This window comes from Macaca mulatta, chromosome 16 (genome assembly GCF_049350105.2).
Source record: "Macaca mulatta isolate MMU2019108-1 chromosome 16, T2T-MMU8v2.0, whole genome shotgun sequence".
In the NCBI taxonomy this organism is placed as follows: Eukaryota; Metazoa; Chordata; class Mammalia; order Primates; family Cercopithecidae; genus Macaca; species Macaca mulatta.
This window is the reverse complement of record NC_133421.1, coordinates 51,357,627-51,378,865: the sequence shown is the minus strand read 5'-3', so window position 1 is coordinate 51,378,865 and position 21,239 is coordinate 51,357,627. Positions and strand designations below refer to the sequence as shown.

The window sequence follows — 21,239 nt, the reverse complement described above, 5'->3', positions numbered from 1 at the left end:
CAAAGTGCCTCAGGGGATAAGGGCATCAGTATAGACTACACAGAGAGTGTTGGGAGACTGTTTCTGAAGTGAGTTTAAAAGGCTAAACTGGCGTGTGCCAGGTATTCCAGATGCAGACAGCAGTGTAGTGAAAGTGCCTTCAGATGGTCAGGAGGGAGAGGGGCAGTTAGGAGATTGGCACTATGGGTGGAGTCCCACTTGGGAAGGCTTCTGCTCCCTGAAAAGGGGTCTGGACTTAATCTTGCAGGCAATAATGAGACCCTGAAAGCTTTTAACTCAGATTAAAAATGGACCAGATGGCCGGGCGCGGTGGCTCACGCCTGTAATCCCAGCACTTTGGGAGGCCGAGGCGGGCGGATCACAAGGTCAGGAGATCGAGACCACGGTGAAACCCCGTCTCTACTAAAAATACAAAAAATTAGCCGGGCGCGGTTGTGGGCGCCTGTAGTCCCAGCTACTCGGGAGGCTGAGGCAGGAGAATGGCGTGAACCCGGGAGGCGGAGCTTGCAGTGAGCCGAGATCGCGCCACTGCACTCCAGCCTGGGCTGGGCGACAGAGCGAGACTCCGTCTCAAAAAAAAAAAAAAAAAAAAAAAAAAATGGACCAGATATGAAGCTGAGCAGCTCAACTAGTGACAGTTATCTGGCCTTTGCCTGTTCTCATCCAGAAAAGTGCCATGGCTCCAGTCATACCCTAACGGCTCCCCTGCTTTCTCTTGCCCCATCACAGCCCCTTCTCCATACACAGGAGCAAGAGGGAGGATTTTTTTTTTTTTTCTTTTTGAGACGGAGTTTTGCTCTTGTTGCTTACGCTGGAGTGCAATGGTGTAATCTTGGCTCATCGCAACCTCTGCCTCCCGGGTTCAAGAGATTCTCTTGCCTCAGCCTCCCGAGTAGCTGGGATTACAGGCATGCACCACCACGCCTGGCTAATTTTGCATTTTTAATAGAGATGGAGTTTCTCCATGTTGGTCAGGCTGGTCTCAAACTTCCAACCTCAGGTGATCCACACACCTCAGCCTCCCAAAGGGCTGGGATTATAGGCATGAGCCACCATGCCCAGCCAAGAGGAAGGATCTTAACCTACAAATCATCCGTGACACTATAATGCTCAAAAATGCCTATCCTAAGAACACATCCCAGTGTTCTTAAGATAAAATTCAAACTCCTCACCAGGGCCCACAAGGCCAAGCACAGCCTGACCTCTGCCTCCTCTCCATGCAGAGGGACAAGAGGCACTCCAGGTCTGGGGAAGTGAAAGCCTTTTTGTTTCATTTGTTCAAAAAACGTATGTTCAGGGCACAAATGCAAAGGCCTGTTCTGGGCATCTGAGATATAGCAGTAAATAAAACAGAAATCCCTGCCTCATGGAGCTTTTCATCTTTGAGAGAAGTTACAGAGTATGTGACAAGCAAAGATCTGGTAAGAGACCAGAAGCAAAGCATCAGTGATGGGTAGGTGGCAGACAAGGGTAAAAGGAAGTAGGTGAGTCTAGGCAAGGGGTCTGCCCAGTGGCCAAGGCCTCACAGAAGAGCAGAACCAATACTGGCCCAAAGGCTCAGAGCTGTGGATGGCAGTAAGGAAGTACAGGGGAGAGCCTCTGCCTCTCAAAGCTTGGAGGCTCTCAGGAGGACTTTGACTCTTGCCAACAGGAAACTAAGCCCCCTTACCAATTCCTGAATTTTGACTGCCTCTCTCACTGTGCTGAGCCCCTTGAGGGCAGAGAGTGACCTCCGTCTATCCAGGCCAGTGCCTGACCCAGATGTAGGTGTGACAGACCATTAGGCTCATCAGCACCCATCACCTTCTCTCCTTCCAGGATGCACAGCTAAGGGACAGTTCAGCTTCCCTCCAGTAGAAGCTAACTGGTCTCTGGCCACTGCAAAGTGGGAGGCAGTAACATACCCATTTCAGACTGGCCCCAAACCCCACTGTGTCCCCTCCATGTTCTTTCTTGCTTGTTGACTGGCAATGCAAAGAATGCAGTGGGGGATCAAGGTCTGAAAGGTGGTGAAGCTACAGATTAGAGTGACAGGGAACACTGTCCCTGCCTCCAACACACACTGGATTGCAATGTGAGTGAGAAATATACCTTGTTGTGTTAAAAGTTGCTGAAAGTGCTGGGCGCAGTGGCTCATACCTGTAATCCTAGCACTTTGGGAGGCCGAAGTGGGAGAATCACCTGAGGTCAGTAGTTCAAGACCAGCCTGGCCAACATGGTGAAACTGCATCTCTACTAAAAACACAAAAATTAGCCAGGTGTGGTGGTGAGGACCTGTAATCCCAGCTACTCGGGAGGCTGAGGCAAGAGAATTGCTCGAACCCGGGAGGTGGAGGTTGCAGTGAGCAGAGATTGTGACACTGCACTCCAGCCTGGGCAACAGGGCAAGACTCGTCAAAAAAAAAAAAATAATAATAATAATAAATAAAGAAAAGCCACTAAAAATGTTGGAGTGGATAATTATAGCATTTATACACATTAGCTAATACGAGATCATACTTGTTAAATGTTTATTAAAATGTCTCCAAATTCCTCTAGCCTTGGCAGACAGGGTAAGGCATTTGGGACAGGTTCATCAACTGATGGGCAGGTTCATCTCACCAATGAGGAGTCCCACCCAGATCAGATTCTATCTCTACAGGAGAGGTCCCCAAGGGAGATTGCCTTCAGGACAAAGTTCCACTCCATGTTGTGCCCACCTTTCCAACATGTACTCCAGGTTGGTCAGCCTCGCTTCACCTGGGGAGACGATATGGACAGCATAGGAGCTGAGGGAGCGGTGGATAAACCCCTGGGAATGCAGGTATCTCAGGGCGTCAGATATCTGGAGCAGCAGGTGCACGATCACCTCCATGTGCAGCACTGGGAACTGGGATCGCTGCAAGCAAGAGATAAAATGTCAAGGAAAAAAAAAAAAGGACTGGGGCTCTGACACTGTAGCATTTTGTGATTTCCAGTCTTTCCATATGATCCTCACGGCTACCAAGGATCCCCATTTTAGAGATGGAGAACCTAAAGCTCAGTGAGGCTAAGTGAAAGGCCTGACGTCCCAATGACTCAGGCCCCCTGGATCCAAACCTGGATTCCTTTCCCTTAGCTGAGCTGCTTCATACCACAAAAAATGAAAATAAATTTCTCAAAGTCTGTTATGTGCATCCAGGATTGGCCAGGGGAAAACTGACAGGGGAGGTCCCCCCATACCACCAGTAAACCTGCCCTGTCCCCTCCCTGTCCAAGCCCAAGCTGCTGGGGAGAACCTAGAAGCTCAAAGGACCCTGCAGGATGCAGATAACCAATTAAGTCCTACCCCAGTCAGATGAGCCAGAAAGTGCTTTCTAAGGGGACAGAAAGTCACTCACATCAATGCACCTGGCTGACTAAAGTCTTAATGGGTCTCTCCCCCAGAGAAATGGTCTTTAAGGTAATACCCTCACTCAAGGGGGAAAAACAAAAAAACAGAATAGGATGTCCTCAGGCAGAAAGAATGGCAAGCCATTTGGGGGAAGGGCCCTTCTTGGGGTCTCCTTATTTATATCTAGAATCTTTAGAGCAAAGTTACGGAGGAAAAAACCTAAATACTCCAAGAGCTCTCTAAACCCACATCTCAGGCCGAAGCACCCTTCCCAGGGACTCTATACAAGCCAGGAAAGATGTCTCCCAACCCCAAGGAAACTTGAGAGGTGAGAGGGGAGTGATACAGGCCTCTAAAGAAAAAACTGGCAGAGCACAAATGAAAATGTAGGAAAATAAAGCCAGTGGTTGCTGGATTATAGTTAGTCAAAAGGTGTCTGTGTTCTCTGGGTCCATTGCACTCTTAGATGTCTGATAAAGAAGCAGGACTAGGCTGGCCTCAGTGGCTCGTACCTGTAATCCCAACACTTTGGGAAGCTAAGGCAGGAGTTCAAGACCAGCCTGGGAAAGCAACATAGTGGGACCATGATTCTACTAAAATTTAAAAAATTAGCTGGGTGGGGGTTGGGTGCAGTGACTCAAGCCTACAATCCCAGCACTTCAGGAGGCTGAGGCGGGTGGATCACCTGAGGTCAGGAGTTCAAGATGATCCTGGCCAACATGGTGAAACCCCGTCTCTACTAAAAATACAAAAATTAGCTGGGTGTGGTGGGGGGTGCCTGTAATCCCAGCTACTTCGGAGGCTGAGGCATGAGAATTGCTTGAACCAGGGAGACAGAAGTTGCAGTGAGCAGAGATCATGCCACTGTACTCCAGCCTGGCAGACAGAAGGAGACTCTGTCTCGAAAAAAAAAAATTAGCTGGGCATGGTGGCATGCACCTGTAGTCCCAGCTACATTGGAGGCTGATGCAGGAGGATCATTTGAGCCCAGGAGCTGGAGGTTACAGTGAGCTATGATCTCACTACTGTACTCCAGCCTGGGCAATAGAGCAAGACCCCGTCTCAAAAAAAAGCAGGACAGGCCGGGCACAGTGGCTCAAGCCTGTAATCCCAGCACTTTGGGAGGCTGAGGTGGGTGGATTATCTGAGGTCAGGAGTTTGAGAACAGCCTGGCCAACAGGGTGAAACCCCGTCTTTACAAAAAATACAAAAATTAGCTGGGCACGGTGTTGGGCACCTGTAATCCCAGCTACTCAGGAGGCTGAGGCAGGAGAATCACTTGAACCCAGGAGGTGGAGGTTGCAATGAGCCAAGATTGCGCCACTGTACTCCAGCCTAGGCAACAGAGGGACTCTCTGTCCCTCAAAAAACAAAAAAAGTAGAACTGACAATAATACAACCATACTAGTTCTGACCATGTGCTTATCAGCCTTAAATAGCATGTTACACAGCCCCTATAAAGCAAAAGAATAAAGATATTTATCTTCCATGCATACAGCAATGGGATCGCCACAGCTGGGGCAAGAGGGTAAGGAAGGAAGAAATTGGGAGGGCAGCAATGGAAAATCCATGGAAACAGCAGTTTACTCGTTCATGAAGGACACTGAACAATGTGCCAATAGTGATGCGCTCATATACAAGGCGAGTTTTCTCCAGGTCCTGGGACAGACACACAGCCATCATCTGTAGCAGGTAGGGGTGCCGTAGCTTGCTGCAAAAGAAAAGAAGCTTCAGAAAAGGCAGGGGAGAGGAGGACATAATGAAAAAATGGGCATAGGCCTTTTGAACACATTCTAAACAAATACCATTTGTATACGATGTTTCCTTTTCTTTTTTTTTTTTTTTTGAGACGGAGTCTCACTCTGTCGCCCAGGCTGGAGTGCAGTGGCTGGATCTCAGCTCACTGCAAGCTCCGCCTCCCGGGTTTATGCCATTCTCCTGCCTCAGCCTCCCGAGTAGCTGGGACTACAGGCGCCCGTCACCTCGCCCGGCTAGTTTTTTTTTTTTTTTATATTTTTTAGTAGAGACAGGGTTTCACCTTGTCAGCCAGGATGGTCTCGATCTCCTGACCTCGTGATCCGCCCGTCTCGGCCTCCCAAAGTGCTGGGATTACAGGCTTGAGCCACCGCGCCCGGCTTTTTTTTTTTGTTTTTTTTTTTTGAGACTGAGTCTCACTCTATTGCCCAGTCTGGAGTACAGTGGCGTGATCTCGGCTCACTGCAACCTCCGCCTCTTGGGTTCAAGCAATTCTACTGCCTCAGCCTTCCAAGTAGCTGGGATTATGGGTGACCACCACCATGTACAGCTAATTTTTGTATTTCTAGTAAAAATGGGGTTTCGCCATGTTGGCCAGGCTGGTCTTGAACTCCTGACCTCAGGTGATCCACCCACCTTGGCCTCCCAAAGTGCTGGGATTACAGGCATAAGCCATTGCACCCAGCCTTTTGTATACAATGTTTTCTAAGAAAATAGGATGAGGTGTTGGTAAGGGTTTCTGTTGGAATCTGTGGTCCTAACTGATGAGACCCTGGGAGCTTAGAGCCATCAATGACAACAATGGCAATGTGGCTAAGAGCTCCTGTATTCTTTGCATATATCATCTCAGATCCTAACAACCACCTGCAAGAAATGTATCATTATACTCATTTTATAAATGAGGAGACCAACATCAAGGAAATGTCAGGGCCTGGTGCAGTGGCTCATATCTGTAATGCCAGCACTTTGGGAGGCCAAGGTGGGCAGATCACTTGAAATCAGGAGTTTGAGGCCAGCCTGGCCAAAATGATGAAACCCTGTCTCTACTGAAAATACAAAAGTTAGCCAGGTGTAGTGGCACATGCCAGTAGTCCCAGCTACTCAGGAGGCTGAGGCCCGGGAATCGCTTGAGCCCAGGAGGTGGAGGTTGCAGTGAGCCTAGATCGTACCACTGCACTCCAGCCTGGGTGACGGAGTGAGACTCAATCCCCACCGCCACCCCCCCCAAAAAAGAGGAAGAAATATGTCAGGAATTCATCCAAGTTTGCACACCCGACTCAGTCTCATGTCAAAGTCTATGATGCCCAGGCTCCTTCTTAAAGCTTCCTTTGGTCCCTTCAAGTCGATTTCCACAAAAAAAAGAATGTAGCCCCTCTACATGCCTCCTGCAGGAGTTGAGGAGCCTTCTCAGGAGAAAGCTCGATGAGCCTGGGTCCACTGAACGAATGAATCAAGAACCTGTCCTAGCAAGTGCAGAATGACCTAACTCTGGGTCCACTGAATGAATGAATCAAGACCCTGTCCTAGCAAGAGCAGAAGGACCTAACTCTGGAGCCACAGGAGCCCTAAGGTCCAGAGATCCATGAGCCTGTCCTCAATGTGTCCTCAGACATCTGGATCTTAAGCAAGCCATTTCTCTATGAAAACAGGATAGCCACATGTTGTCCTGATGGGTACAGGGCCCAAAGAGGGTGGGACTCAGGGATTGTAGCATAATAACCAGAAGGGCCTGCACGGAGGCTGCCGCATTCAGAGACATGGGTTACAGGGCAGCTGACAGACACAGGCCCTCACCACCACTGTCCCCACTGCTCAGGCTACTCATTAATTTCTCTTCCTCTTTCTTGGCAGCCCTTGTAAGTCAAGTCAATCAATTTCAACAGTCAGGAAATGCTGAGACTGAGAGGGGTTGGAGCTCCCTATCCCAGGCACAGAGCTGAATAGCCCAGAACCTGGGTCTGTAGAGAGACCTAGACCTATAAGGGGCCTGGGCCTTGGGCTTCCTTCTCACCTGCTGTGTTCCTGCTCAGCAATTAACAAGTCGGCCAGCCGCAGCTTGCTGCAGTGTGGGTGGGTGGGGAGATTTAGCTCTTTCACTGTGACCCTGCTCCCGTTCCATACCAGGCTACAAGGACAGGAAAGAGTTTCAGCAGAAGGGAGTGAGCAGCCACTTACTCCTTCAATGAATGAGCTTTCCTAAGCAAGGACCAGAGAAATGGTCTCTACACAGAACTTGCAATGCCCACTGGGCACTACTGGGTCCTCCCTCCCACTACCCCCAGCTACTAAAGCACCTTGGAGAACTTAGGTATAGGTGGTGGGAAGTCGTCACTGAATGCAAGGGAGGGAGTGACTTGATCAGGTTTGTATTCAAAAGCACAATGGTACCGGCAGTGTGGGGAATGGGTAGGGGAGGGGTGGTCCAGAGAATGGGAAGCCAGTTAGGAGACCAGTCCAGGTGAGGGATGGTAAAGACTTGGGCAAAGACAGTAGCAATAACACAGCTTCTATAGGGGCTTCGTTACCCTTGGCCTGTATCAGAGGCAAGATAGTCACTACCAAGCTGCCTCTAATTCTTTAGCAAGCAAAGACATTAAAATATTGTAATGAGTAATCTTTCAGAGCAGTGGTTCTCCCCCAGAGGACATTTGGCAATGTCTGTAAGACAGTTTGGTTGTCACAGCTGTGGGGGCTGTAAGGGACTGTAACTGGCACTAATGGGTAGAGACCAGGGGCTTCTAAACATCCTACAATGCACAGGACTACTCCCAACAACAAAGGATCATCTGGCCAAAAATGGTAATAGTGTCCTGGCTGAGAAACCCTGATTTAGACAGATGTTCTAATGTGTTCCCTGTGTTTGAGTAGAAACTCCCCACATATAAGGAAGTCACATGCAGCCCACACTCTTCCCTTGAAACTCAATCAGACCTCCCACTGGCCAGCCCCCACTTACTTGGTCATGACCATGTAGGGACCGCTGAAGAAAGAGAAGGTGGGCTCATCATCAGCTTGAATCACTTCCTTTTCTCCAATGACCAGAAGAGATCCTAGATAGGCGATCTGTGTTGCCCCTGTGAGATAAAACTGAAACCAAGGCATAGCCTCAAATTAGGGGGAGAAGGGAGGAAAAGCAGAACACATCCGGAATCCTATCAACCAGCTAAAAGAATGATAATTGCTATTTATCAACTTTCTGAACACCCCTGTGCACTAGGCCCTTTTTTTTTTTTTTTTTTTTGAGACAGGGTATCACTCTGTCACCCAGGCTGTGGCATATGACATGATCTTGGCTCACTGCAGCCTTGACCTCCTGGGCTCAAGCGATCCTCTCACTCCACCCTCCCAAGCAGCTGGGATTACAAGCATGCACCACCACACCTGGCTAATTTTTTTTTTTTTTTAATAGAGATGGGCTTTTGCCATGTTGGCTGGTGTCAAACTCCTGGGCCCAAGTGATCCACCCACCTTGGTCTCCCAAAGTGCTAAGATTATAGACGTAAGCCACCAGGCCTCACCACAATTCTTTATATTATCTTTAATCTTTCTAAAAACTTTCAAGGTTGTATGTTATTTCCCTTTTATTCTTTTCTGTGAAGAAACTGAGGCTCATAGAAAGAAGTCAGATGCCTCAAGTGCCATGGCTGGGACTGAGAAGCCCATTGTGGCCCCCACAGCACCCAGGATTGTGTGCGGCCAAATCAGATATTCCTCCTCCCCGCCCCCCCAAGGCTGCCTCAGCACAACAAACAGAACGCGCAGTAGGGCTAGGCGAGTTGGCTCATGCCTGTAATCCCAGCACTTTGAGAGGCCAAGGTGGGTGGATTGCTTGAGTCCAGAAGATTGACACCAGCCTGGGCAACATGGTGAAATCCCATCTCTACTAAAAATACAAGTAACCAGGCATGGTGGCACATGCCTGTGATCCCACCTACTTGGGAGGATTGAGGCACAAGAATTGTTTGAACCCAGTAGGCAGAGGTTGCAGCAGTGAGCCGAGATCGTGCCACTGCACTCCACCCTGGGCAACAGAGCCAGACTCTGTCTCAAAAAAAAAAAAAAATTTTTTTAATTTAAAACTAAAAATTAATTAATTAATTAAAAGATCATTTTCTAAACTTAAGTCTAGCCCAGGGTCATCCAAGGGAATTCTCTGGGGGTTTCACAATTTGTTAGTAAGACAGCAACACTAAGAGATACCTTTCCCTCAATAGGGACAAAAAAGAAAAGAACGGCCGGGCGCGGTGGCTCAAGCCTGTAATCCCAGCACTTTGGGAGGCCGAGACGGGCGGATCACAAGGTCAGGAGATCGAGACCATCCTGGCTAACACGGTGAAACCCCGTCTCTACTAAAAAATACAAAAAAACTAGCCGGGCGCGGTGGCGGGTGCCTGTAGTCCCAACTACTCGGGAGGCTGAGGCAGGAGAATGGCGTGAACCTGGGAGGCGGAGTTTGCAGTGAGCTGAGATCCGGCCACTGCACTCCAGCCTGGGCGGCAGAGCGAGACTCCGTCTCAAAAAAAAAAAAAAAAAAAAAAAAAAAAAAAAAAAAAAAAAGAAAAGAAAAGAACACCACTTTGGTAAGGATAAGGAGGCAGGAGTTGGACAAAGGTAGGAGATGGGGCCCGATGATTCTCCAGTTAGTCCTGCAAACACTGGCTGTCAGTGGCAACCTCTTACCTTCCCAAAACCAAAGCTGTAGATATTTTGAGCAGAAATGACTCCAGCTTTAAGCAGTCGGTTAGGAGAGCCATTGGGGTTTCTAGAAATATTTAAAAGAGGAAAAAAAAAAAACTCAATTAACCACTCATATCCAGAAGAATAATGCTGAGCCAAGTTTTCAGAAGGTATAGTTGATTTTGTCTTTACTGCTAGACTTTTTGTTACAAAACTAGAGATGATGTAATAGCCAGCCTCTGAGAGGGCCTCTATGATTCTCACTTACCAGTATGCATAACCTTGTGTAGGCGCTCACAGGTCAGACGGGGTTGACCTGTTAACTCATTTTTGACTGTTAACAGTGCAAAACAGTGATGGTCTGTCACTCTGAGGCTAAATCTACCAAGTCTTTGGCCCTGATCTCTCTTGGATCATTTGCTCTGCCAGCTGCCATGATATGAGGACATGATATGAGCAGCCCTAGGGGGAGGCTCAATGCCCAGCACCAATTTGCCAGCCATGTAAACGAGCCATCTTGGAACTGAACTGTCCATCCTCAGTCAAGCCTTCAGATGAATACAGCCCTAACTAACATCTTAACTGCAACTTCTTTAGAAACTCTGAGCCAGAACAACCTAGTTAAACCATTCCCTGATTCCTGACCTACAGAAATTGTGTGAGATAAAAATGTTGTTTGAGGCTGCTAAGTTTGGGGGTGATTCATTATACAGCAATAGATAACAAATACAGATGGTCAGAGTTGGAAATAACCATAAGCACATCGTGTTCAGTTTTTTCATTTTATAGGCAAAAAAATGAAGCCCAGGAACAGGAAACTTGCTGGCCTGAGGTCATAAAATGCAGCAGTGACCAGACCCTGATGTTGCTCATTCCAGCCACTGTTCTTCTCACATTCCACACCCAAACCATCACCTGTGCATCAGGGTACCCCTTCACTGAAGTTGTCTTGGAAGAAGGGGTGATGCCTCGTATTTCTTTGGTTCCCAGAATCTGGCATGGTGCCATGCAGTAAGTGCTCAGTTAATGCTTGCCAGTTGAGTACTTTCAGCTCAGACTGAAGGAAAAAACAACCTACCACCACCAGAGGCACTTTCCTTTTCTTGGCAAATGGCAAAGGAGCTGGGGGACGGTGCATATTCAGGGCCAGCCTACCTCAGGTCTGTGAGGCCCCACATGCCACTACTAGAGAACACATGTAAACGCTTTACTTCTTTTCTATTTCCTCAGCAACTCATCAGTGCCAAGCTGTCCCGTATCTGCTTTAAGCTGCTATGCTATTGAGAAGACTCTGAAGTTTAGACTGAGATAAACTGAGCATCCCAGTTTACACCTGGTATCTCAGCACCATTATTGATAGTCTCCCTTTCACTCTGGAAACAGCCAACAGATAATAAGCTATATGGTCACTCTCACTTGAGTAGACAGGCCCTAAGAAAAAGGCCACTTTTCTACACCAAATCATCAGCCTCTTCTTAAAATAAGGCTTATGTGCTTAGGCCTCAGAAGATCTAAGAGACAGTGAACCGTTTCTTGCCCAGGGGAACAGAACTTGTGCTGACAGTGACGATGTCAGCCTCCAGCAGCAGTGGAACTGGGGGTAACCAGTGACAAGGCCTCCTGCCTTCCACTCTGGGATCTCTGGGCAGTACGTGGCTCTTTGGAGCGGAGAGTTCTTTTTAAGCAAAAGAGCCGAGTGTTCTCAAACAGTGACCTGGACAACAACTGCAGTTCAGATCAACATTTCCTGCTCTCCTACCTAAATTTCTCAGCACACATCTATATAACTAAACTCGGCTTGGGTTAAGGGGAGAAAAAACTAACTCCAGTCATCTACAGCCATTGGTCCTCAACTCAGTGCTTTTCTTCTTTTCCCAGTACAAGCTCTGTGCAAACACACGTGTGAGGAATCTTATCTGACATAGTACCACTCACAAATCTCAAAGGCTAACTCTAATTTCAAGAATTTGTGTGGTTTTTTACATTAAGAGAAGGGGGGCAGGCACGGTGGCTCACGCCTGTAATCCCAGCATTTCAGGAGGCAGAGGTGGGTGGATCACTTGAGGTCAGGAATTCCAGACCAGCCTGGCCATGGTGAAACCCCATCTCTACTGAAAATATAAAATTAGCCAGGTGTGCTAATTTTATATTAATCCCAGCTACTCAGGAGGCCGAGGCAGGAGAATTGCTTGAACCCAGGAGACAGAGGTTGCAGTGAGCCAAGATTGCACGGACTCCTGCCTGGGCGACAGAGTAAGACTCAGTCTCAAAAAAAAAAAAAAAAAAAAAAAAAGGTGGGGGAAGAGGAGTGTATTTCCATGTAAACATTCCATTAACCCCATAAGAATGCTTCATCTAATTCTAAACTCGATGCTGTATCTAGATAAGTAAGACTGTAAAAGCTCACCCACTCTTACACTTGGGTTTTCCTTTCAGGCTCACTCATGAGCTTCTTCTCCTTCTACAGAGCCCTACCATGCACCAAGCAGCTAAGGGTTAGTAGCAATGAAGAGGACAGACACAGCCCCTGCCCTCTTGGAATTCACAATTTAATTGGAAAACTGGAGAAGAACATATACAAATAAAATAATTGCAAACTATGACAATTCTCTAAACTCTGAAGAAGGGGTCTCCATACAAGCACCAGGGGCAGAGGGAGGAGATGAAGTGGGAGGGCTTGGATGAGGCAGGGCCTCCAAGGCCAGATAAGGGATTTCTGAACTTAACCTAATAGCCACAGGGAAGGTCCTTAAGGAGTTTTAGCAGAGTGGTACAACCTGATTTCTATTATTTTATTTTTTGTTTGATTACTTTATTTTATTTTAATTTTTTGAGACAGGATCTCGCTCTGTCACCCAGTCTGGAGTGCAGTTGCATGATATTGGCTTGCTGCAACCTCCACCTCCCAGATTCAAGCGATTCTCTCACCTCAGCCTCCAGAGTAGCTGGAACTATGAGGAGCACACCAACACACTAGGCTTTTTTTTTTTGAGACGGTGTGTTGCTCTGTCACCCAGGTTGGAGTGCAGTGGTGCGATCTTGGCTCACTGCAACTTCCGCCTCCTGGGTTCAAGTGATTCTCCTGCCTCAGCCTCCTGAGTAGCTGGGATTACAGGTGCATGCCACCACACCCCGCTAATTTTTGTATTTTTAGTAGAGACAGGGTTTCCTCACGTTGGCCAGGCTAGTCTCAAACTCCTGACCTCAGGTGATCCGCCCACCTCAGCCTCCCAAAGTGATTACAGGTGTGAGCCACTGCACTCAGCTACCTGATTTCCATTTTTAAAAGGTCATTCTGGATACTGAGTAAAGAGCCAAAACTGGTCAGAGTGGCAGGCAGCACAGCAGCTAGGAGTTAACGGGATCATGAACTCATCTCGCCTGAGGAGCCAGGAGTATCCAATCATCAGAGGAAAGTCAGGACTTGAAGTGCATGAATGACAGGACAAGGAAGCCTGCAAAAGTGTGGTGAGCCCACCTACCCTGCTTACAGAAAGAGATGCCATCAGAGAAAAGCCAAACGGGAAGGACTTTGTACATACAAACCCTAAGTCAACCAATCCCAGAGAAGTTGAAATGACACTCCTCCCTTCCAAGCTTAACCCTGAGCACGGAGAGAAGCACAGAGCCCACCTCCTGCAGCTGTGATGGAAGAAGGAGGGGGCTGCCCATCCAGCTGGCAGCAAGTCTCTCATATCAGCTGAAAATAGCCGAAGAAACTGTAAGTTAAGCATTTGTGGTCTTTTGCAACCTTAGTAATAAAGGAACACTCTTTCTATTGTTTTCAGGAGATGACGAAAAAGCCAGAAAGGTGTCCTGCTGGGTAAGGGTTTTCTGCTGGGCTCCTCAGACCTGAGATGTTCCCCTTCTGCTAAACACAGGGTAGTTTCCACTGGAGCCCACACTCATTCCTCTCAGACCTTCTGGGGAGAGGGAAGAGAGGGCCAAAGGTGATCCTCTGGCCTTCCTTCATCAGGGGCAAGCCTTTTCTTTCCAAGCACGCCCCTTTGGATGGGCCAGATGCCAGAGGGCACTGATGTGGAGGAGCCGAAGCAACCCATGCTGCAGGGCTCCCACAAGGAAGGCTGGGTGATGGAGAATATCCCACTCTGCTTGAGGCAGTACTCACCCCTGCACAAGGCTCCCAAACCAGGGTGGGCTGTAGACAAGCCGCTGCGGGGAGTCTATCTTCTTCAGGAGGTCATAAGAGAAGCCCTGGATGATGGCCTGCATGTGTAAGGCACAGCGCTGCATGAACTCCACTATCTGCAAAACATCAGAGATGCCCAATGCGGGCACACCAGTTCTCAATGGAATGGAAGCCTGGGTGTGAAGACAAATGGTCCGAGGAACTGAGAGCCCCCAATAGAAAAATCTCTCAAAAGGAAAGGGCCCAGGTGATTTTCTAAAGGTATGGAATGTTTTCAGGGACAGGATTTAGGGCAACAATTTCCTCCAACTCCCTCCTTCAATAGATGAGGAAACCAAGGCCAAGAGGAGTAAAACTGCTGGTCCAAGGCCCAACAGCTAATAAGCAGGAGCCCCAGAAAGGAGACTGCACACAGAGGGGCCTGGCACTGTACCTGCCCTTTGAGTTTTACATTTATGTTATTTAGTCTTCATTAAAACACATCACACCAGCCAGGCGCGATGGCTCATGACTGTAATCACAGCACTTTGGGAGGCCGAGGCGGGCGAATCACGTGAGTCAGGAGTTCAAGACCAGCCTTGCCAACATGGAGAAACCCCGTCTCTACTGAAAATACAAAAGTTAGCTGAGTGTGGTGGTGCATGCCTGTAATCCGAGCTACTCAGGAGGCTGAGGCAGAAGAACTGCTTGAACCCAGGAGGCAGAGGTTGCAGTGAGCCGAGATCGTACCACTGCACTCTAGTCTGGGTGACAGAGCAACATGCCATCTCAAAAAAAAAAAAAAAAAAGCTGAGTGTGTTGGTGTGCTCATGCTGAGCTCATGCCACTGCACTCCAGCCTGGGCAACAGACTCCTTCCCCCCACCACCCCCCCCCCAAAAAAAAACAATTTCCACCTGCCAAGCAAAGTTACTTAATGTCAGTGGGCCTCAGTTTCCCCACCTGTACAATAAGGACAATAATAGTACTTACCTGAGAGGCTGTTGTGAAGATTAAAGTGACTTAATATATAAAAAACATTTAAAACAACATCTGAGTCATGGTAAGTGCTAGTTAAATAGGTCAAAGTTACAGTTGTTTGCCTTTCCCACAGAATGGATGAGTAGAAAGGTTCACTAGAACTGCCGGAAGTTTCGCAGCTGGCTAACTTGCTTTGATCCAAGCTTGAGAGTCCAGTGCCAAAGCTAAGGCCACTGCACGCTCTGTGCTGACCACTGGGAGCCTGACTCTCAGTCCAGTGCTCTTCTACTGGGCATGGCTACAGAGTGGGACCCACCCTTACCTGGGTGCTACGCTCCTTTCCTGCTGTCAAAGCCCAAGTCTTCGGGTTTTGACCCCTCTCATCGTGGAGTCGCAGGTCACCTCCTGCATCCAGCAGTTTACTAAGGATCCACTGATTGCCTGAAAATGCTGCTGCGTGGACAGGGGTGCTCCCATCAAAGCAGCGGCTGGGGAGGGAGATGGGTACAATGGATGTCCATGGCAATGCTCCTGCATTCCATGGAGCAGGGCTCAGTGTGCAACACATGGCTCCTATTCTACAAGGCAACCTTTTTTTTTTTTTTTTTTTCTTTTTTTGAGACGGAGTCTCACTCTGTCGCCCAGGCTGGAGTGCAGTGGCCAGATCTCAGCTCACTGCAAGCTCCGCCTCCCGGGTTCACGCCATTCTCCGGCCTCAGCCTCCCAAGTAGCTGGGACTACAGGCGCCCGCCACCTCGCCCGGCTAATTTTTTGTATTTTTTAGTAGAGACGGGGTTTCACCGGGTTAGCCAGGATGGTCTCGATCTCCCGACCTCGTGATCCGCCCGTCTCGGCCTCCCAAAGTGCTGGGATTACAGGCTTGAGCCACCGCGCTCGGCCTCTACAAGGCAACCTTGATGACGAGGAATATAACATCATAATTTGTGAAGCCCATCTGTGACCAGAGGAACTTTCTACACACACACACCTTTTTTTCCCTCCTTCACTCAACCCTTCAAGGAAGTATCATTTCCCAATTTACAGATGAGGAAACAAAATGGCAAAGCTGAGGTTCATTCCCAGGCATAGACCTGGTTCCAAATCCAATTTTCTTTCCCCAGTACCCTGATATTGGCTGCACGGAAACAATGTCTTCACATCTGCAGTGTCCTGGGATCAGGCTAGTCAAGCACAGCCTAACAAGGTGCCAGCTCTCTCATTTGAGAATGTCTCCCCACAGTCCCCCAAAAAGATCCTGTGGTAGAGGCCCACAAAATCTTGGCATTAGCAACGCAGTCAAGGATCTACACCTCAGAAAAATTTCACCTCAGAAAAATTTCACCAAAGCCAGTAAACTCTCTGAGGCATGAAGTGACAGCCTTTAATGTGTCCAGGATACAGTGAGGATATGATGTATAGCCTTAGTTTCCTAACCTGGCTACACATGAGAATCACCGGGGAACTCTCTCTTTAACTGAAAAAGAAACACAAATAAGAGGAGGGGGGAAGGGAAAAAAAAAAGAAGAAGAGGAAGAGGAGGAAGAGGATGAAGAGGAAGAGGAAGAAGAGGAAGAAGAAAAAGCGGAGGAAGAAAGAAAATAAAAGGATGACGAAGAGAAGATAAGAAAAAAGTCCTCCAACTCCAGACACCCAGTTCTCTTACCAAGATGCAATTACTATTACAAGTTTTTGTATCCTTCTGGAAATGTTCTAGGTATATACAAGTATAGATAAGAATACACTATACAAACTCTTCTGTATCTACATATTTTCTTTTCTCTTTTTTTTTTTTTTGGAGGCAGAGTTCCGCTCTTGTCACCCAGGCTAGAGGCACGATCTCAGCTCACTGCAACCTCCGCCTCCCAGGCTCAAGTGGTTCTTCTGCCTCAGCCTCCCAAGTAGCTGGGATTACAGGTGCCCGCCACCCACGCCCAGTAACTTTTTGTATTTTTAGTAGAGACATAGAGACATGGTTTCACCATGTTGGCCAGGCTGGTCTCGAACTCCAGGTGATCCACCCGCCTCAGCTTCCCAAAGTGCTGGGATTATAAGCGTGACCCACTGCGCCCGGCCTATGTATTTTCATTTAAGAATCTATCCTGGAGAAATTGCCATATGAGAAACTACAAGGCACCTCCATTCTTTTTAACAGCTGCATAGTATGCCAATGAATGGGTGTATCATAATTTAGTTAATAAGCCGCAGCCGGGCGCGGTGGCTCAAGCCTATAATCCCAGCACTTTGGGAGGCTGAGATGGGTGGATCACGAGGTCAGGAGATCGAGACCATCCTGGGTAACATGGTGAAACCCCGTCTCTACTAAAAAATACAAAAACTAGCCGGGCGAGGTGGCGGGCGCCTATAGTCCCAGCTACTCGGGAGACTGAGGCAGGAGAATGGCATGAACCCGGGAGGCGGAGCTTGCAGTGAGCTGAGATCCAGCCACTGCACTCCAGCCTGGGTGACAGAGCGAGACTCCGTCTCAAAAATAAATGAATAAATAAATAAAATAAGCCGCTGGGATATCTGTCAAAAGCACAGATTCTCAGACTATACCTTACACTGACTGAAACAAAACTTGCAAGCACAGGACCCAGGAATGTGGTTTGGTTTTGTTTTATTTTTCAAATTCCCCTGGTGATATTAATGAGGCTTGCCTGCACCCAGGCATATAGGAACCACTGATCCCATTGGTTCTCTCCCACTGCTGGGCAGGCTCTCTCCCACTGCTGGGCAGAGAAGCAGTTCAGCACAGTGCATTGTGGGAACCACAATATCCTCCTTGCTGCAAAAACAGCTTTGTATAATGTCTTACCATCTTCTTTTTTGTTTTTTGGGTTTTTTTTTTTGAGACGAAGTCTCGTTCTTGTTCCCCAGGCTGCAGTGCAATAGTGCGATCTCGGCTCACTGCAACCTCCACCTCCTGGGTTCAAGAGATTCTCCTGCCTCAGCCTGCCAAGTAGCTGGGATTACAGGTACGCACCACCACACCCAGCTAATTTTTGTATTTTTTTTTTTTTTTTTTTTTTTTGAGACGGAGTCTCACTCTGTCGCCCAGGCTGGAGTGCAGTGGCACAATCTCGGCTCACTGCAATCTGCACCTCCCGGGTTCAAGTGATTCTCCTGCCTCAGCCTCCCTAGTAGCTGGGACTACAAGCGTGTGCCACTGCACCCAGCTAATTTTTTGTATTTTTAGTAGAGATGGGTTTCACCGTGTTAGCTAGGATGGTCTCCATCTCCTGACCTCATGATCCGCCCCCCTCAGCCTCCCAAAGTGCTGGGATTACAGGCGTGAGCCACCGCACCCGCCCTAATTTTTGTATTCTTAGTAGAGGCGAGGTTTTACTATGTTGGCCAGGCTGGTCTCGAACTATTGACCTCATGGTCCACCCGCCTCAGTCTCCCAAAGTGCTGGGATTATAGACGTGAGCCACTGCGCCTGGCAGCTTTTGTATTTTATGTGTGTGTGTTGTAGAGGGGTTGGTTATAAGATTGCTTAGGGGAGGAAAAGTTGGAAGCTTAGAAAAGTACAAAGAAAAAAGCCAATTAGTATGAGAATTAAGTAACCAGAGGTAACTTAAAACAATGAACATTTTGTTGCGTTTCCTTCCAGAATTTTTCTTGACTCACACATGCTCTACTGTCTCTACTGTGTTGTTTAATTTCAAAGCCCGGAAGGAAATGGGTCAGCCAGATGCAGTAGCTCACACCTGTAATCCCAGCACTTTGGGAGGTGAGGTGGGAGGATTGTTTGAGCCCAGGAGTTTTGAGACCAGCCTGGGCAACAGAGACCCTGTCTATACCAAAAAAAAAAAAAAAAAAAAAAAGCAGCATGGGGACTGGCTCAGCTGATAGTTGCATATACCCGTGTTGTATGGAGGCCATATTGGGACAGCCTGCAGTTCTTCAGCAAAAATGCAACATCTTCTTTTTTCTTCAGTTTTTCCCACTTTTTTTTTTGAGATAGTCTCGCTCTAGTCACCCAGGCTGGAGTGCAGTGGCATGATCTTGGCTCACTGTGACCTCCGCCTCTTGGGTGCAAGCAATTCTCCTGCCTCATCCTCCTGAGTAGCTAGCATTACAGGTGCCCACCACCACGGCTGGCTAATTTTTGTATTTTTAGTAGAGATGGGGTTTCACCTTGTTGGCCAGGCTGATCTCAAACTTGACCTCAGGTGATCCACCCACCTCGGCCTCCCAAAGTGCTGGGATTACAGGCATGAGCCACCAAGCCCCGCTATTTCCCACTTCTTTTAATTACTGGAACAAGGTGTATAAACAATGCCTTGAGTGAAATAGTCATGACCATCACCACTTTCATATTCTGTATGACAGTATAACTGTGTTCAGAAAACATAAACTGTTTTTTAAAAGCCTGTATAAAAAAATACAGATAAAAATTGAAATATTTTATAGTCATCTGCATTTACAACTGCTTTGTCCAGGCTTAAAGCTGATTTCTTTAAAGATCAAACCATTCAAACCTTTAATTTTCAAGATCAGGGAATTGAGACTAGCCCATGATATGGTGCATAGTAGTAATGACACAGCTGAGACCAGGAAGGAGCTCAGCTTCTGAAGACCTCAGAGTTTAAAGAAGTTCCCTCTTTCAAGTATCCAGGAAGGCCACTTGTAATGCCAGGCAGTGCCAGGAAGGAAGTGGAAATGGACAAGAACAAGAGAGGATGGCAAACCCCTATGGCTTTGTTATTTTGTTGTTAGGAACATTTTCATGTGACTTAGAAAATATCTGATGATTAGCTGCATAGAGGTACCAGGAAAAAAAAAGTTTAAAATTTTTTTTTATCTGATCAAGGTGAAGGGGAATTTCTGGGAGGAGGCTTTATTCCTTTTTTTGTTTTTGATGAAGTCTTGCTCTGTTTCCTAGGTGGAGTACAGTGGTGCGATCTTGGCTCACTGCAACTTCTGCTTCCTGAGTTCAAGCGATTCTCCTGCCTCACCCTCCTGAGTACCTGGGACTACAGGCGCACGCCACCACACCTGACTGATTTTTGTATTTTTAGTTTTGCCATGTTGTCCAGGCTGGTGTTGAATTCCTGACCTCAGGTGATCCATCTGCCTCAGCCTCTCAAAGTGATGGGATTTTAGGTATGAGCCACCACACCCAGCCAGGAGGCTTCTTTTTTTTTTTTTTTTTTTTTTTGAGATGGAGTCTCGCTCTGTCACCCAGGCTGGAGTGCAGTGGCGCAGTCTTGGCTCACTGCAGCCTCTGCTTCCAGGGTTCCAGCAGCAATTCTCCTGCCTCAGCCTTCCAGATAACTAGGATTACAGGCACACGCCACTATGCCTGGCTAGTTTTTGTATTTTTTGTAGAGATGGGGTTTCACCATGTTGGCCAGGCTGGTCTCGAACGCCCGACCTCAGATGATCCACCTGCGTCAGCCTCCCGATGTGCTAGGATTATAGGTGTGAGCCACCGCACCCAGCCAGGAGGTTTTATTCCTATTATACGCGCAGTGGAAATGCTGTGATGGACTGGACCTATTGAAGTCACAAATCAGATGCCTGCTGGACCAAGTAACTGGGTTTAGGCTTTCTCTGAGGAGGGTCAGGGATCTATTGCTGTTGGGCAGGAAAGGGAGCCAGGAAAGGGAGCCAGGAAAGCCAGATATTCCGAATTTCCAAGAGCCAGAAATCCCAGTTTTTAATTTGAAATCTCCCAAATGTTGCCGGGCGCAGTGGCTCACGCCTGTAATCCCAGCACTTTGGAAGGCCAAGGTGGGTGGATCACGAGGTCAGGAGATCAAGACCATCATTGTCAACATGGTGAAACCCTGCCTCTACTAAAAATACAAAAAAATTTAGCCGGCCACGGTGGCGGGTGCTGTAGTCCCAGTTACTCAGGAGGCTCAGGCAGGAGAATCTCTTCAACCCAGGAGGCGGAGGTTGCAGTGAGCCAAGATCGTGCCACTGCACTCCAGCCTGGGCGACAGACCAAGACACTGTCTCAAAATGAAGAAAGAAAGAAAGAAAAGAAAGAAAAGAAAAGAAAAGAAAAGAAAAGAAAAGAAAGAAAGAAAGAAAATCTCCCTATTTCAATTTTTTTTGAACACTGTGTGTACCACATAAACTTCTGAGTTGGCTAGCCAGAGACTCCAGTTTTTAGGCTTTACGATAAATAAATATGATAGTACACATTTTGATACCAGGTAGACCTGGATTTTCTTGTAAGCTTAGCTGGGTATAAATCATTATTCCTTTCCTTCTTAGCATTCATGAGAAATGAGAAATAATATCATCTCTCTCCCAATCCAGATTTCTTATTGTTTGTGGGAGGAATGATTAGATGGTAAAACGGGCTGGGCGCGGTGGCTCACACCTGTAA

General features: G+C 47.7%; 1 protein-coding gene across 13 annotated transcripts in view; it reads right to left on the bottom strand.

The window, feature by feature from the left end:
• Positions 1-21,239, bottom strand: part of TEX14 (testis expressed 14, intercellular bridge forming factor) — a 138,437-nt gene that overhangs the window by 54,531 nt on the left and 62,667 nt on the right. For 7 of the 13 annotated variants that reach the window (XM_077970858.1, XM_077970860.1, XM_077970861.1 and 4 more), the window contains exons 3-8: positions 13,914-14,050; positions 9,788-9,869; positions 8,064-8,194; positions 7,119-7,232; positions 4,940-5,063; positions 2,700-2,878 (exon numbers count right to left, since the gene is read on the bottom strand). In XM_077970858.1, coding sequence (XP_077826984.1) covers positions 2,700-2,878; positions 4,940-5,063; positions 7,119-7,232; positions 8,064-8,194; positions 9,788-9,869; positions 13,914-14,038 — 755 coding nt within the window. In that variant the 5' untranslated portion in view covers positions 14,039-14,050. Of the gene's footprint in view, positions 1-2,699; positions 2,879-4,939; positions 5,064-7,118; positions 7,233-8,063; positions 8,213-9,787; positions 9,870-13,913; positions 14,051-15,215; positions 15,382-21,239 lie in introns of all 13 variants that reach the window. The other 6 variants (XM_077970851.1, XM_077970852.1, XM_077970849.1 and 3 more) reach the window with 2 other exon arrangements.